This window comes from Somniosus microcephalus, chromosome 6 (genome assembly GCF_052327205.1).
Source record: "Somniosus microcephalus isolate GS21.2 chromosome 6, FLI_Smic_1.0, whole genome shotgun sequence".
NCBI classification, from domain to species: domain Eukaryota; kingdom Metazoa; phylum Chordata; class Chondrichthyes; order Squaliformes; family Somniosidae; genus Somniosus; species Somniosus microcephalus.
Genome location: NC_140992.1, coordinates 260,436,002 through 260,450,467, shown reverse-complemented (window position 1 = coordinate 260,450,467; position 14,466 = coordinate 260,436,002). Strand labels below are relative to the sequence as shown.

General features: G+C 47.4%; 1 protein-coding gene across 3 annotated transcripts in view; it reads left to right on the top strand.

Annotated features, from left to right (window-relative positions):
- Window positions 1-14,466, top strand: part of gse1b (Gse1 coiled-coil protein b) — a 692,985-nt gene that overhangs the window by 631,627 nt on the left and 46,892 nt on the right. For all 3 annotated transcript variants that reach the window (XM_085991808.1, XM_085991807.1, XM_085991809.1), the window contains 2 exons: window positions 2,766-3,091; window positions 5,792-6,107. In XM_085991808.1, coding sequence (XP_085847934.1) covers window positions 2,766-3,091; window positions 5,792-6,107 — 642 coding nt within the window. The remainder of the gene's footprint in view (window positions 1-2,765; window positions 3,092-5,791; window positions 6,108-14,466) is intronic.

Below are 14,466 nucleotides of genomic sequence, written 5' to 3'. Positions count from 1 at the left end.
CCCATCTATGCTCGTTGACACTTGTTCAATGCAGTTTTTTTTACAGCGGCAGGCACAGTATGCTCCGTGCTGCCTATAAGTGCAATAAAATGCCCTGCCAGGTAATGTTACTGTGGCTGCACCCCGCCCCTTTAATTTGTGGTGGCTGATCTCAGCCATTAATGGCAAATTCAATGATTTCTGCCACAGTGCCAAGCAATGTAAAAAGTGGGGTCTACAGTTGTGCCTGGTTCTTTTAGTATGGTTTTAAACAACTGGTGCGATCGACCACTGTCCTGGCTGCCAATCACCCCTGCTGAAACCGCACTTGTGTGGGCATTGGGTGTGGCCAAGTGCTCGGCGGTGATGCCGCCCCATGTCGAATAGCCTCCCAATACTCGCTGTTTATACTCGCACAAGAGGAATGACCACTGGAGTGGACTAGTGGTCCAAGAAGGCCATTGGGTGTAGCCGTGTGCTCAGTTGTGATGTCAAATAGCCTGTCGACGCTCGCTGTTTATACTCGCACAGTAGGAATGGCCACTGGACTCTGGACAAGTGGTCCCAGAGATCATGGGGTAGATTTTCCCGAACCTGTCAGGAAGAAGGCAGGACTTCCCCATTCGGGTTTTTGACCCGCCTGCTTCGACGTCCGGCCAATCCGCGCGATTTTCCCTTGATTGACCTTGTTGAGCCCGCCCAGCGGGCTCAGCAGGCCAATTAAGGGCCACCCAGCAACAGGTGACGTCACAGACTGAAATTTCATCTGTCAAGAGTTCTTGACAGATGAAATATCAGCGTTTGACAGCTGTTTGAAGTTGTCAAACACTGACAGTCTGAGTTCTACCATGAGTCATTCTGCTCAGACTCAGTTAGAACTCTTACCGGCACTCAAAGCTGCAGGCTGTCACTTTTCACAGATCGCAGCCGTTCAGCTTTAAGTGCCGGCTGAGTGATGCGCTCCCGATGGCTACAGGAAGAAAGTCTGTGAAGGTAAGTAAAAGTTCTGTACACACTTTAGACACACCAAACACACTTACCTTTACACTCATGCACCCATCACTCACCTGAGCGCCAACATCGCGACCCCTCCAACTCCTTCAACCTGACGGCCCGCCTGCTCTAACCTGGCGTGGTTTGGAGCTGTCGGGAAACCCCTCAAAATAGGGATTAGGCGAAAAACTGCCTGTTAACTACCTGTTAACAGGCAGTTAATTGGCACTAATCCCTTCCTGCCTGGGGTCGGCGTGTCCCAGTGCGGGGCGGGTACCCGCTGCCCCTGAAACTTACATGGGGCGGGGTTTTGGGCGGGATGGTGTCGGGACCCCCAAATTCGGGATTCCCCCCCACCCCCCCCACACGCCTGAAACCCCGCCTGACGGCTCCACGAAAATCTAGCCCCATGAGTTCAGATCCCACTATAGCAAGTTGGGAAAATTGAATTCGATAAATCTGGTCATTTTGTGAGCAGAGCAGCAGAAAAATGACCATGAAAGCTGCTGGACAACCGGTTCACTAATGTCCTTCAGAGAAAGGAACCCGCCACTCCTGACCCCGTCTGGTCATAGTCAAGCCCAATGCTGTCCATCATTCGATGCGCACATATGCATGTTTCCAGCTCTCCGGTGAATTAGCTATTCTCAGTCAGAAGGGAGGACCTAGACTGATTTTTCCTTCCATAATCCTGAGGCGCTGCGGCTCATAGAATCACAGAAATTTACAGCACAGAAGGAGGCCATTCGGCCCATCGTGTCCATGCTGACCGAAAAAGAGCTATCCAGCCTAATCCCACTTTCCAGCTCGTGATCCGTAGCCTTGTAGGTTACAGTACTTCAAGTGCATATCCAAGTACTTTTTACTTGGTTTCTGCCTCTCCCACCCTTTCAGGCGGTGAGTTCCAGACCCCCACCACCCTCTGGGTGAAAAAAGTTCTCCTCAACTCCCCTCTAATCCTTCTACCAATTAAATCTATGCCCCCTGGTTATTGACCCTTCTGCTAAGGGAAATAGGTCCTTCCTATCCACTCTATCTAGGCCCCTCATAATTTTATACACCTCAATTAGGTCTCCCCTCCTCTGTTCCAAAGAAAACAACCCCAGCCAATCCAATCTTTCCTCATAGCTAAAATTCTCCAGCCCAGGCAACATCCTCGTAAATCTCCTCTGTACCCTCTCTAGCGCAATCACATCCTTCCTGTAATGTGATGACCAGAACTGTACGCAGTACTCTAGCTGTGGCCTAACTAGTGTTCTCCACAGTTCTAGCATAACCTCCCTGCTCTTATATTCTATGCCCAATAAAGGAAAGTATCCCATATGCCTTCTTAATCATGTCAGCCAGGGTTTGCTGTTTGGCTGAGATTAGCACAGGTCAGGGATTGAAAACTAATGATAGAATCGGACAACACAGAAGGGGGCCATTGGATCTATCATGCCTGTGCCGGCTCTTTGAAAGGGCTATCCAATTAGTCCCACTCCCCATAGCCCTGAAGATTTTTCCGTTTCAAGTATTTATCCAATTCCCTTTTGAAAGTTACTATTGAATCTGCTTCCACCGCCCTTTCAGGTTGTGCATTCCAGATCATCATAACTTGCTGTGTTAAAAAAAATTCTCCTCATCTCCCCCCCCGCCCCGTATCAGGTCTGGGGCTCTTCCTGCTCCATCTCCAAACAGAAGACCCCGTTTTGCTTGTGTATTTGTTACATTCAACTAGTTTCAATAAATAATAATGAGCTTATTTTCCCCTTCCCCTTTCCCCCCCCCCCCACAACCCCCCGAATTTGCAGGCTCCAAATGGACGAAGAGATCCGCAGAGAGAGGGAGCGGGAACGGGAGCGGGAAAAAGAGCGGGAGCGCGAGGCAGAGCGAGAAAAGGAGAGGGAGCGCGAGCAGGAGAGGGAGAAGGAGCTCGAAAGGGAGAAGGAGAAGGAGCGAGAGAGGGAGCGCGAACGGGAGATGGAGAGAGATCGGGAAAGGAGCCGGGAAAAAGAAATGAATGCAGCAAAAGCGATGGAGAATCACTACTTGCAAGTGCCAGAACTGCACACTCTGCGAAGCCAACAGATAGACGACAGAGTGAAGGCTGCAGAGAGGCTAACACCAAACCGGACAGGTAACAGAAGCAATACAGTTAAAAAGGAATAAAGTGTATCCAGTGATAGAGTAGCGATGCTTCGGTTTGTATTGAACCAGTCAAAAAAAAACAAACAAAGTTAAGTCCAGTTCCATAAACCTCGCCTAAACTGCGCTGGTTACAGCTGCAGGGATTCTCTGGCCAACACCTCCTGTTTATATAAAAGAAAGACAAGTCCGCCTTTTATTTTTACAGCGTGATGCTGCTCATGTCTTTCAGCCACAGCCATGGCTCAGTGGGCAGCACCCTCGCCTCTGAGTCAGAAGGTTGTGGGTTCAAGTCCCACTCCAGAGACTTGAGAACAAAAACCTAGGCCGACACTGAGGGAGCACTGCACTGTCGGGGGTGCCGTCTTTCGGATAAGATGTTAAACCGCTGCCCCGTCTGCTCTCTCAGGTGGACGTAAAAGATCCCACGGCAATTTCGAAGAGCAGAAGGGGAGTTCTCCCCGGTGTCCTAGCCAATATTTGTTCCTCAATTAACATCACTAAAACAGATTATCTGGTCATTATCACGTTGCTATTTGTGGGAGCTTGCTGTGCGCGAATTGGCTGCCGCGTTTCCTACATTACAACAGTGACTACACTTTCAAAAAAAAGTACTTCATTGGCTATAAATCACTTTGGGACGTCCGGTGGTCGTGAAAGGCGCTACAGAAATGCAAGTCTTTTTTTCTTTCGTTAAAGGGGTATGGGGCTAGCACCAGCGGGCCATGGTGTGGTGGGCTAGTCATGGGGTTTCTATTCGCAATTCCCCCACACGTGCTGAGAACCTAAACTCCAACTAGGCCGCTGTGCAGAAGCACCAAATGAAGACCACTTGTTACCTCACAGGGAGAGTAAAACCAGGGGGTGTCGCCACCCTGGGGCCACTCTCATACAAAAGTGGCAATGGACTCTTCTGGTCTTCCGACTCGATTTTGCTTACGTGCCAAGGTGGCTGTAAGGGAGAGTAGCAATGAAAAAGTGTTTGTTAAAGGCTTGTTAATGACTGGGAAGACCTGCTTGAGAATGGTCTTTTCTTGTTCTCATTGGGGATATAGAAACAAAATGCCTGCCCTAAACACACGTACAAAGGAAGATTTTCCCAGTCATGTTTCACAAATTCAGTGGCAAGAAAATTGTTATTTTAAAATCTAATTCAGAGCAGGTCACAAGAACAGATTATCTGGTCATTATCTCAGTGCTGTTTGTGGGAGCTTGCTGTGCACAAATTGGCTGCCGTGTTGCCCTACATTACAACAGGGACTGCACTTCAAAAAGTATTTGATTGGCTGTGAAGCGCTTTGGGACGTCCTGAGGTCGTGAACGGTGCTATATAAATGCAAGGCGGTCTTTATTTTGATTGGCAGATGTAGATGAGCAAAAACAAGTGAAACTATTCGAACCCGAAAGAGCCAAAGAAAGATACCTCCAAGTGTTTGAAATGTTTCAACTTCAATCAACTTTCAGTTCGGCATCTAACCTTCTGTCTGTGTAACACAATTAGCCATGGCTGTAGCTACAGATGTACCAGGGCCTCTGCGGTTGGCTGCTCATTCGCTCCCCAGTGCCGTAGCAAGATCTGACATTTTGCAAAGGTCACCAGAATAGCATACACAAACACACATTGTTATCATAGCAGGGTCCTTGTCTTAGCACAAAGACTTTATTATCTAATGATTGCTTTGGCAAAATTTGTATGATGTGTGTGTGTGTACAGTGAGGAAATTATTGGAGTGTGATTTAGTAGACTGGAAGCAAACGTGGACTATTCCTGCAGGCAGATCCAAATTATGATTCTATTCATTAAGCATTTCATACAATCCACCATTGTGCCTAATGGCTACATATTAATGTTGACCCAACAGTGATTTGAGAATCGGTATTCAATGTGCCATGTACAGGACTAACCGGGAGATGTATGCATTAAAATTATCCAGTTGGCTAAATTTTTGATTCTCACTGTTTGGGCATTTGACAATCAGATTACTGGAGTTCCGTACCCTTAACACCAGCCCCAAGTCTTTTCAATACACCCTGTGCTGCGGAGCGGAAAATTCCGCTTGGGTTCCCTCTGCTGATGAGCAGCGACTCCTCCCGGAAGGTGCATGTGTGCAGGGGTTGAGACAGGAGAGAATCAGGCTCAGCCATGATAGTCCCACATGGAGTACAGGAAACTTTTTTTTTATCCGGCACGGACAGGACCGACGTGGTGCCGGTTCATCAAAAATTCCGGATAACCGAACGCTATCGTAAAAGATACGGAGCTGAGAGCTCCGTATAAAGCAACAAACCCTGTTGCTTAGCAACAGGTTCAGAACAATGGCCACAAGTTGCAAGCGTCTCTGTAGCTTAGCAACAGCTGCAGCCACACCCTTGCACAGCAACACATGGAGGAAGGCAAGTAATAAAAGTTACCTGAACCTACTCCTGAATTTTGCTGGTTAACCGAGATTTCTGGTTATTTAGGTGCCGGTAAATCGAAAGTTTCCTGTAATATCCAATTCCCCTTTGAAAGTTACTATTGAATCTGTTTCCGCCACCTTTTCAGGCAGCGCATTCCAGATCATAACAACTCATTGCGTTTAAAAAAATAAAAAAAAATAAAAAAAAAATGATGTTCCTCTCCCCCTCTGGTTCTTTAATTGGAATGACGTTGTGCATAGCTACGATCTTAAAAGTTGTCTTTCATTTCCAGATAAGCCCAAGGATTTTGCACTGACGGTTCCCAAAGCAGTCCATCCAAACCTGCACCAGTCTCCCATCTCCCACCACACTGTGCCCACCCTCATCTCCAACCACAACAGCTTCATCCCGCCCGGAAGTAGCCCAGCGATGCTGCTACAGCGGAACAACGAGGAAGAGAAATGGATGGCCAAACAGCGGCAGTTGCGGCAAGAGAAAGAGGACCGGCAGTACCAGGTGTCAGAGTTTCGGCAGCAGGTACTTGAGCAGCACCTGGACATTGGGCGACCAGGCTCCCAGAACGAGGTGGAGCACAGGGACTCGATTAGGTAAGGCCGAGTGACAGAGAGACTCGAGGTGAGCCCTTGAAACAATGAGTAACCAATGGAAACTGTTGGGTTAGGCTGGTTCCAAGCGATTGGGCGTTTCACCGAGGAGCAGGTTGGGCAATCACGGGTTGGCAACCCCTCAGCTGCCACCCATTAAACATACTGGGCAGAAAATGAAGGGGCCTTGAGCCAGTTTCGGGGTGTACACTGGAGCTAACAAACCCCTTCTCAAATCACCCATCAGGTTGAAGAGTATTGTTTCCGGCCGCGCACCACTCGAGGCGGCCCGCGCAGCCGGTGAGCCGGCTTTTAAATTGGAAAAACCGCGCATGCGCGGAATTTTGAATGGACCGCGCAGCTCATTAAAGGGGCCACGTGGCCCCCCAAAAAATTACAGGACAACATGCTGAATCTGACGGTTCCGGACGAACAATATTGTGCCTGTCAGTTTATAAGAGAGCAGGAGTATCCGCATGGTTTGAACATCATAAGAATTAGGAGCAGGAGTCGGCTATTCGGCCCCTCGAGCCCGCTCCACCATTCAATAAGATCATGGCTGATCTTCTACCTCAACTCCACCTTCTCGCATTATCCCCATATCCCTTAATTCCCTTCGTTCCCAAAAAATGATCGACCTCTGTCTGCGACTGAGCATCCACAGCCCTCTGGGGCAGAGAATTCCAAAGACTCACAACCCTTTGAGTGAAGAAATTTCTCCTCATCTCAGTCCTAAATGGCCGACCCCTTATTCTGTGACTGTGACCCCGTATTCTAGATTCCCCAGCCAGGGGAAACATACTCCCAGCGTTAACCCTGTCAAGCCCCATAAGAATTTGATTTGTTTCAATTAGATCACCTCTCATTCTTCTAAACTCTAAGGAATATAGGCCTAGTCTACTCAATCTCTCCTTATAGGGCAATCCCCTCATCCCAGGAACCAGTCGAGTGAACCTTCGCTGCACTCCCTCTAAGGCAAGTATGTTTTTCCGTAGGTAAGGAGACCAGAACTGTACACAGTACTCCAGGTGTGGCCTCACCAATGCCCTGTATAATTGTAGTAAGCCTTCTTTACTCTTATACTCTAATCCCTTTGTAACAAAAACTAACATACCATTTGCTTTCCTAATTGCTTGCTGTACCTGCATGTTAACTTTCTGTGATTCATGTACAGTACAAGGACACCCAGGTCACTCGTGAGTGCAAACATTTCCCAGTCTCTCACCGTTGAAAAAATGTTCTAGATTTTTGTTTTTCCTACCAAAGTGGATAACTTCACATTTCCCCGCATTGTATTCCATTTGCCATGTCCTTGCCCACTCGGTCAACCTGTCTATATCTCTCTGCAGCCTCTTTGCGTACTCCTCACAGCTTACTTTCCCACCTAACTTTGTATCATCAGCAAACTTGGATACGTTACACTCAGCCCCTTCATCTAAGTCATTAATATCATTGAAATGTGTTTCTCGCATGAGATAAAATTCCCCAGGGGATGAAATTGCTCTTAGCCGTGTTGATAATTAACGCGTTCATATTAAATTCCTCCACGTGCTACTTTAACTCATTTGTTAACCCATTTACCTCAGATAGACTAACCAGTGAGTTTAAATAGTGGCCAGGAGGACCTTTCATCGAGTAGCTTAGCTTGAGAGAAATTTCACCCCTAAGTTTACTAAACATTGCAATTCTGCATTAAATAGTTTCATTGTACAGGAAACTCTCTTTTAACCGGCACCTAAATAACCGGAAATCTCTGTTAACCGGCAAAATTTAGGAGTAGGTTCAGGTAAGTTTTACTTCATACTGGTGGCAGTTCCTGGATCTGTGGCTGTGTAACTGGGGTTCGTGCACTTGTTGCTAAGCAACAGGGACGCTTGCTCTGTGGCCGGAGTTCCTGCACATGTTGCTAAGCAACAGGGAAGCCTGGATTTGTTGCTGTGTACGGAGTTCTCGTACCTTTTAAACTATACCGCTCTGTAATCCGGACTTTTTGATAAACCGGCACCACGCTGGTCCCGTTGGTGCCGGATAATAAAGTGTTTCCTGTAAACTGTAGCAGAATCTTAGTGTGTCATGGGAATAGATTCAATGTCACCTTTTGCGCGCCGGTAGCCACTGGAGCAGCAGGGCCATTCAAGAAGAGCCAGCCAGATTCCTGCACGCCTCTGTGAATATTTGCCAAAAAGCAACAGTTCGCAGAGCTATTGACATTGGGTTAGGATCCCGGCAATCTGTTAACCAAGGTATTTGCAATTGAATTTAAACAAACAAAAAAATAGTTTGAAGGGAGAATAAAGGAGCCGTTTTCCGAAATATATATATATACAGTATATAGATAGATAGATAGATAGCAAAATGGAATCCTTGGGGGCTTTCAGCTTAATGAAATTTTAGAAAGGTCAGCCACAACTAAAGGCTGTAACCGGTCACAAGGGAAGTGTGCTCCTGGCAGTTTATGTCTTGTGTTTCAGTCGCCACGAGTTAAGAGCACATAAAATGCTTTTTATCAGTGCATCCGCTGGGGATTAGACGGAGAGTCCCGGAGCTCGTTTCACTTGTGGCAGTCGGAGCCAACCATCCTCACCTCCCTTTGAAATCAGCTCTGAAGATGCTTCTTGTATCCCATCCATGTTTTATGAGCCTATGATGCTTTCTCCCTATAATTTCTGACATGAATAGTAATAGAAAGAGGGCTGATGATGAAATGGCTCTTTTGCTTGACAGCTAGTGACTCAGTGGGCAGCGCTCTCACCTCTGAGTCAGAAGGTTGTGGGTTCACAGTCCCACTCCAGAGACTTGAGCACAGAAAGCCAGGCTGACACTCCAGTGCAGTGCTGAGGGAGTGCTGCACTGTCGGAGGGTGCCGTCTTTCAGATGAGACGTTAAACCGAGGCGCTCTCGGGGACATAAAAGTTCCCGCGGCACTATATCGAAGATGATCAGCGGAGTTATCCCCGGCGTCCTGGCCAATATTTATCCCTCAATCAACATCATTAAAAACAGATTACCTGGTCATTATCGCACTGCCATTTGTGGGAGCTTGCTGTGCGCAAATTGGCTGCAGCGTTTCCTACATGTCAACCGTGACTACACCTCAAAAAGTACTTCATTGGCTGTGAAGCCCGGAGGTCGTGAAAGGTGATATATGAATGCAAGTCTTTCTTTTGACTGAGAATGCAGCTTTTGGCCAATTAGCCCCCCCCCCCCCCACCCACCATCCAATCATCCGAATCAAAGATTCTGCCCCAGCACGTTCGTTTCCCCTTAGGAACAACACCAAGCCACATTGAGGAATGGCCAGACAAAATTACTGTCCGAACTGTGTCATGTTAGCCTGTAGCTACATCTGGAGAAAGGGTGGTACGGAAGTGGCCAAGAATGTAAAGGTCAGCCCGTCGAATAACCTCACTGTCGCCACATTTTCGAGGCTCAGGTCTGAAGAGTGGGCGCTTATCATAGAATCACAGAATGGTTACAGCACGGAAGGAGGCCATTCGCCCCGTCAAGTCCGTGCTGGCTCTCCGCAAGAGCAATTCAGCTAGCCCCAATCCCCCGCCCTTTCCCCATAGCCCTGCAGTTTTTTTCCTTCAGGTACTTATCCAATTACCTTTTGAAAGCCACAATTGAATCTGCCTCCACCACCCTTTCAGGCAGTGCATTCCAGATCATAACCACTCACTGCGTAAAACAGTTTCTCCTCATGTCACCTTTGATTCTTCTGCAAATCACCTTAAATCTGTGTCCTCTGGTTCTCGATCCTTTCGTCAATGGGAACAGTTTCTCTCTATCTACTCTGTCCAGACCCCTCATGATTTTGAACACCTCTATCAAATTTCCTGTCAATTGTCTCTGCTCTAAGGAGAACAACCTCTCCAGTCTATCCAAGTAATTGAAGTCCCTCATCCCTGGAATCATTCTCGTAAATCTTTTCTGCACCCTCGCTAAGGCCTTCACATCCTTCCTAAAGTGCGGTGCCCAGAATTGGACACAATACTCCAGTTGAGGCCGAACCAGTGTTTTATAAAGGTTCATCACAATTTCCACGCTTTTGTACTCTATGCCTCTGTTCATGAAGCCTAGGATCCCGTATGCTTCCTCAACCTGCCCTGCCACCTTCAACGATTTGTGCACATATACCCCCAGGTCTCTTTGTTTATGCATCCCCTTTAGGATTGTACCCTTTAGTTTATATTCCCTCTCCTCATTCTTTCTACCAAAATGTATCACTTCACACTTTTCTGTGTTAAATTTCATCCACCCATTCCACCAGTCTGTCTATGTCCTCTTGAAGTCTGTCACTCTCGTCCTCACTGTTCACTATACTTCCAAGTTTTGTGTCATCTGCAAATTTTGAAATTGTGCCCTGTACACCCACATCCAAGTCATTAATATATATTTAAAAAAAAGCAGTGGTCCTAGTACCGACCCCTGGGGAACACCACTTCCTCCAGTCCGAAAAACAACCGTTCACCGCTACTCTCTGATTCCTGTCACTTAGCCAATTTCGTATCCATGCTGCCACTGTCCCTTTTATTCCATGGGCTTCAACTTTGTGGCATTTTGTTGAACACCTTTTGGAAATCCATGTACACCACGTCGACTGCATTGCCCTCATCAACCGCATCCAAAAACTCGATCAAGTTGGTTAAACACGATTTGCCTTTAACAAATCTGTGCTGGCTTTCCTTAATTAATCCACACTTGTCCAAGTGACTGTTAAGTTTGTCCCTGATTATTGTTTCTAAAAGCTTCCCCACTACCGAGGTTAAACTGACTGGCCTGTAGTTGCTGGGTTTATCCTTACACCCTTTTTTGAACAAGGGTGTAACATTTGCAGTTCTCCAGTCCTCTGGCACCACCCCCGTTTCTAAGGAGGATTGGAAGATTATGGCCAGTACCTCCGCAATTTCCTCCTTCACTTCCCTCAGCATCCTAGGACGCATCCCATCTGGGCCTACTTTAAGTACAGCCAGCCTTTCTAGTACCTCCTCTCTCAATTTTTATCCCATCCAGTATCTCCTCTTCCTTATCCTTCACTATGTCTATGGCAGCATCTTCCTCCTTGGTGAAGACAGATGCAAAGTATTCATTTAGTAACTCAGCCATACCCTCTGCCTCCATGCATAGGTCTCCTTTTTGGTCCCTAATCAGCCCCACCCCTCCATTTACTACCTGTTTACTATTTATATGCCTATAGAAGACTTGGATTACCTTTTATGTTAGCTGCCATTCTATTCTCATAGCCTCTCTTTGCCCCTCTTATTTTCTTTTTCACTTCTCCTCTGAATATTCTATATTTAGCCTGATTCCCAGATGTATTATCGACCTGACATCTGTCATAAGCGCTCTTTTTCTATCATATTGTCTATCTCTTTTGTCATCCAGAGAGCCCTGACTTTAATTGCCCTACCTTTCCCCCTAGTGGGAATGTACCTCAACTGCACCCGAACTATTTACTACCTTTGAGGTCCTGCTTTTTAATCTCTTTCCTAGCTCCCTGAAATCTGCCTGCAGGACCTCCTCCCTCTGTCTAACTGTGTCGTTGGTACCGATATGGACCACAACCTCTGGCTGTTCACCCTCCCCCCTCAGAATGTTCTGCAGCCACTCGGTGACATTCTTAACCCTGGCACCAGGGAGGCAACATATCATCCTAGAGTCACATCTGCGGCCGCAGAAACGCCTGTCTGTTCCCCTATTGAATTCCATATCACTATTGCTTTCCCTATCTTCCTCTTTCTGCCCTGTACAGCTGAGCCACCCGTGGTGCCGTGGACTTGGCTCTGGCTGTACTCCCCAGAGGAGCCATCGCCCTCACCAGTACTCAGAACAGAATACTGGTTGGAGAGCGCGATGCACTCGGGGGACTCCTGCACTACCTGCCTGTTCCTCTTTTCTGCCTGCACGCTCCTTAGCTGCGGGGGTGACCACCTCCTGAAACGTGCTATCCACAAAGCTCTCAGCCTCGCGGATGCACCGCAGTGACGCCAGCGGCTGTTCAAGTTCCGAAACCCGGAGCTCGAGCTCTTCCAGCTGACGACACCTCCTGCACACATGGTTGTCCAGGACAGGGAAAGCATCCTGGAGTTCCCACATGGCACAGGATGTGCATTCCACATGACTGAGCTGTCCTTTATTTATTCGACTATTAACTAACTTTACAGAAACTTAAGACTAAGATGTATCTAATTCAAGTTATTAATATAATATAGCATTAACAGTTACTAATTTAATATAGTATTAACAGCTACTAATCTCCAAGCTCCTGCTTTGTCCCTAACCAGCTATTTAACCTCGGCCCCTAACTTGAAGAGAAAAAAAACGGTGTGCCCTTTACCAACCAATCAGTTACCAGCTATCTTGTGACATCACTCCTTGTGGTTTTTTTGAATCGCCGCTTTATGCTGCCTCTGCTTCCACTCAGGCCCGCGCTCTGTCCTGGGCCTTCTCCGCCTCTCCCTTTATGCTGCTGCTGCCACTCCCGCTCAGGTCCGCGCTCACTTGGATGAGGTAACTGGTTGGTATCTGTAATTGCGCCCCCCGCAAGAGATGGGGGAAATTCAAACAAAAATACACGCAGACAAAACGCCTCGTCCCTGAAAAAAGAAAAATCCAGCCTGCACCTTGATATTCCTCAAACATAGAAACATAGAAGATAGGAGCAGGAGTAGGCCATTTGACCCCTCGAGCCTGCTCCGCCATTCAATGAGATCATGGCTGATCATCCAAACTCAGTACCCTGTCCCTGCTTTCTCCCCATATCCCTTGATCCCTTTAGTCTTAAGAATTATATCTAACTCCTTCTTGAATATATTTAATGAATTGGCCTCAACTGCCTTCTGTGGTAGAGAATTCCACAGGTTCACCACTCTCTGGGTGAAGAAATTCCTCCTCATCTCTGTCCTAAATGGCTTACCCCTTATCCTTAGACTGTGACCCCTGGTTCTGGACTCCCCGACCATCGGGAACATCCTTCCTGCATCTAGCCTGTCTAGTCCTGTTGGAATTTTATAAGTTTCATTCCCTAGTTTTCAGTGTTTCAAAGGCTGATGGGGAGATTTATTAAAGGTGTTCAAAATTATGAGGGGTTTTGATAGAGTAAAGAGGAAGAAACTGTTTCCACTGGCAGGAAGGTTGGTAACCAGAGGACACAATTGGCAAAAGAACCGGAGGGGAGATGAGGAGAACTTCTTTTACCAAACGAGTTGCTAAGATCTGGAATGCGCTGCCTGAAAGGGTGGAGGGAGCAGATTCAATAGTAACTGTCGAAAGGGAATGGGATAAATACTTGAAGAAAAGGAAAAATGTGCAGGCCTGTGGGGAAAGAGCAGGGGGAGTGGGACTAATCTGAAAGCTCCTTCAAAGAGCCGGCACGATGGGCCGAATGGCCACCTCCTGTGCTGTCTGATTCTATGAGGTGCAATAAAAGGAAGCGGCAGCTACCAGCTTTGTTCAGGGGTCTGCAAAAACAATGAAAGCCTGCTGTCAAAGGCTGGGACATTTTGATAGAGTGTGTTCAGATGATGAATACTGACAGTCTTGGATTGATGCTCAGTTAAAGAGGCGATATGATTTTCTCCAGGGTGTGGGGGGGGGGGGTGAGGGGCAGTTAAACAAAAAGGCACTTAAGCCTCACCTCTGACGTTATTTTAAAAGTGAAATCATTATGTAAGTCTAGAAAAAAAAAGTTGATGCAGCATCTCCTCAATCCCTGGCTGGCGCCAACGCTCTTTCTCTGGGTTTGGTACAATGATAGATGTGGTAAAGAATGTAATAGATCCTTGCCCCCACCCGCCCCGCCACCCACTGCCTGGCGAGTGATGTCAGACGGTTGGTGGATGGGTGCGAGCATGCAGCTTCAGGTCTCTACGGTTCACCCAATTTGAAAATAGTGGAGACCATAGGAAGTCACCGCCAATGTCCCCTGTGAGCCGTGCTCTGTCCCGCGCGGCCTGTTTCTTTTAATGCGCGGTCCCTTCAAATTTCTGCGCGCGTGCGGTATTTCCAGTGTAAAAGCCGGGGAGCGGCCTGTGCGGGACATTTCCGATTACCGCGCAGCCATGTGCGCGCGTGCACTTTAGCGGGAACATTGGTCACCGCCGTGTTAATGTAATTTTTTTTTTAAGCTTAATCCTTGGGGGTTTTTTTTGCGAGTTTAGTTGCTCTCAACAGTTGGGGGCGCTACAGATTGGTCTCCGTGCCCCTGAGGGAGATGAAAAATCAGCCAGGGTTACATTGGAACAGGAGCAGGTCGTTCGGCCCATCGTGCCTGTCCCGCCACTCATGGCTGATCTGTACCTTGACTCCATTTACCCGCCTTTGTTGCATAACCCTTGATGCCCTTACCCAACATAAATCTATC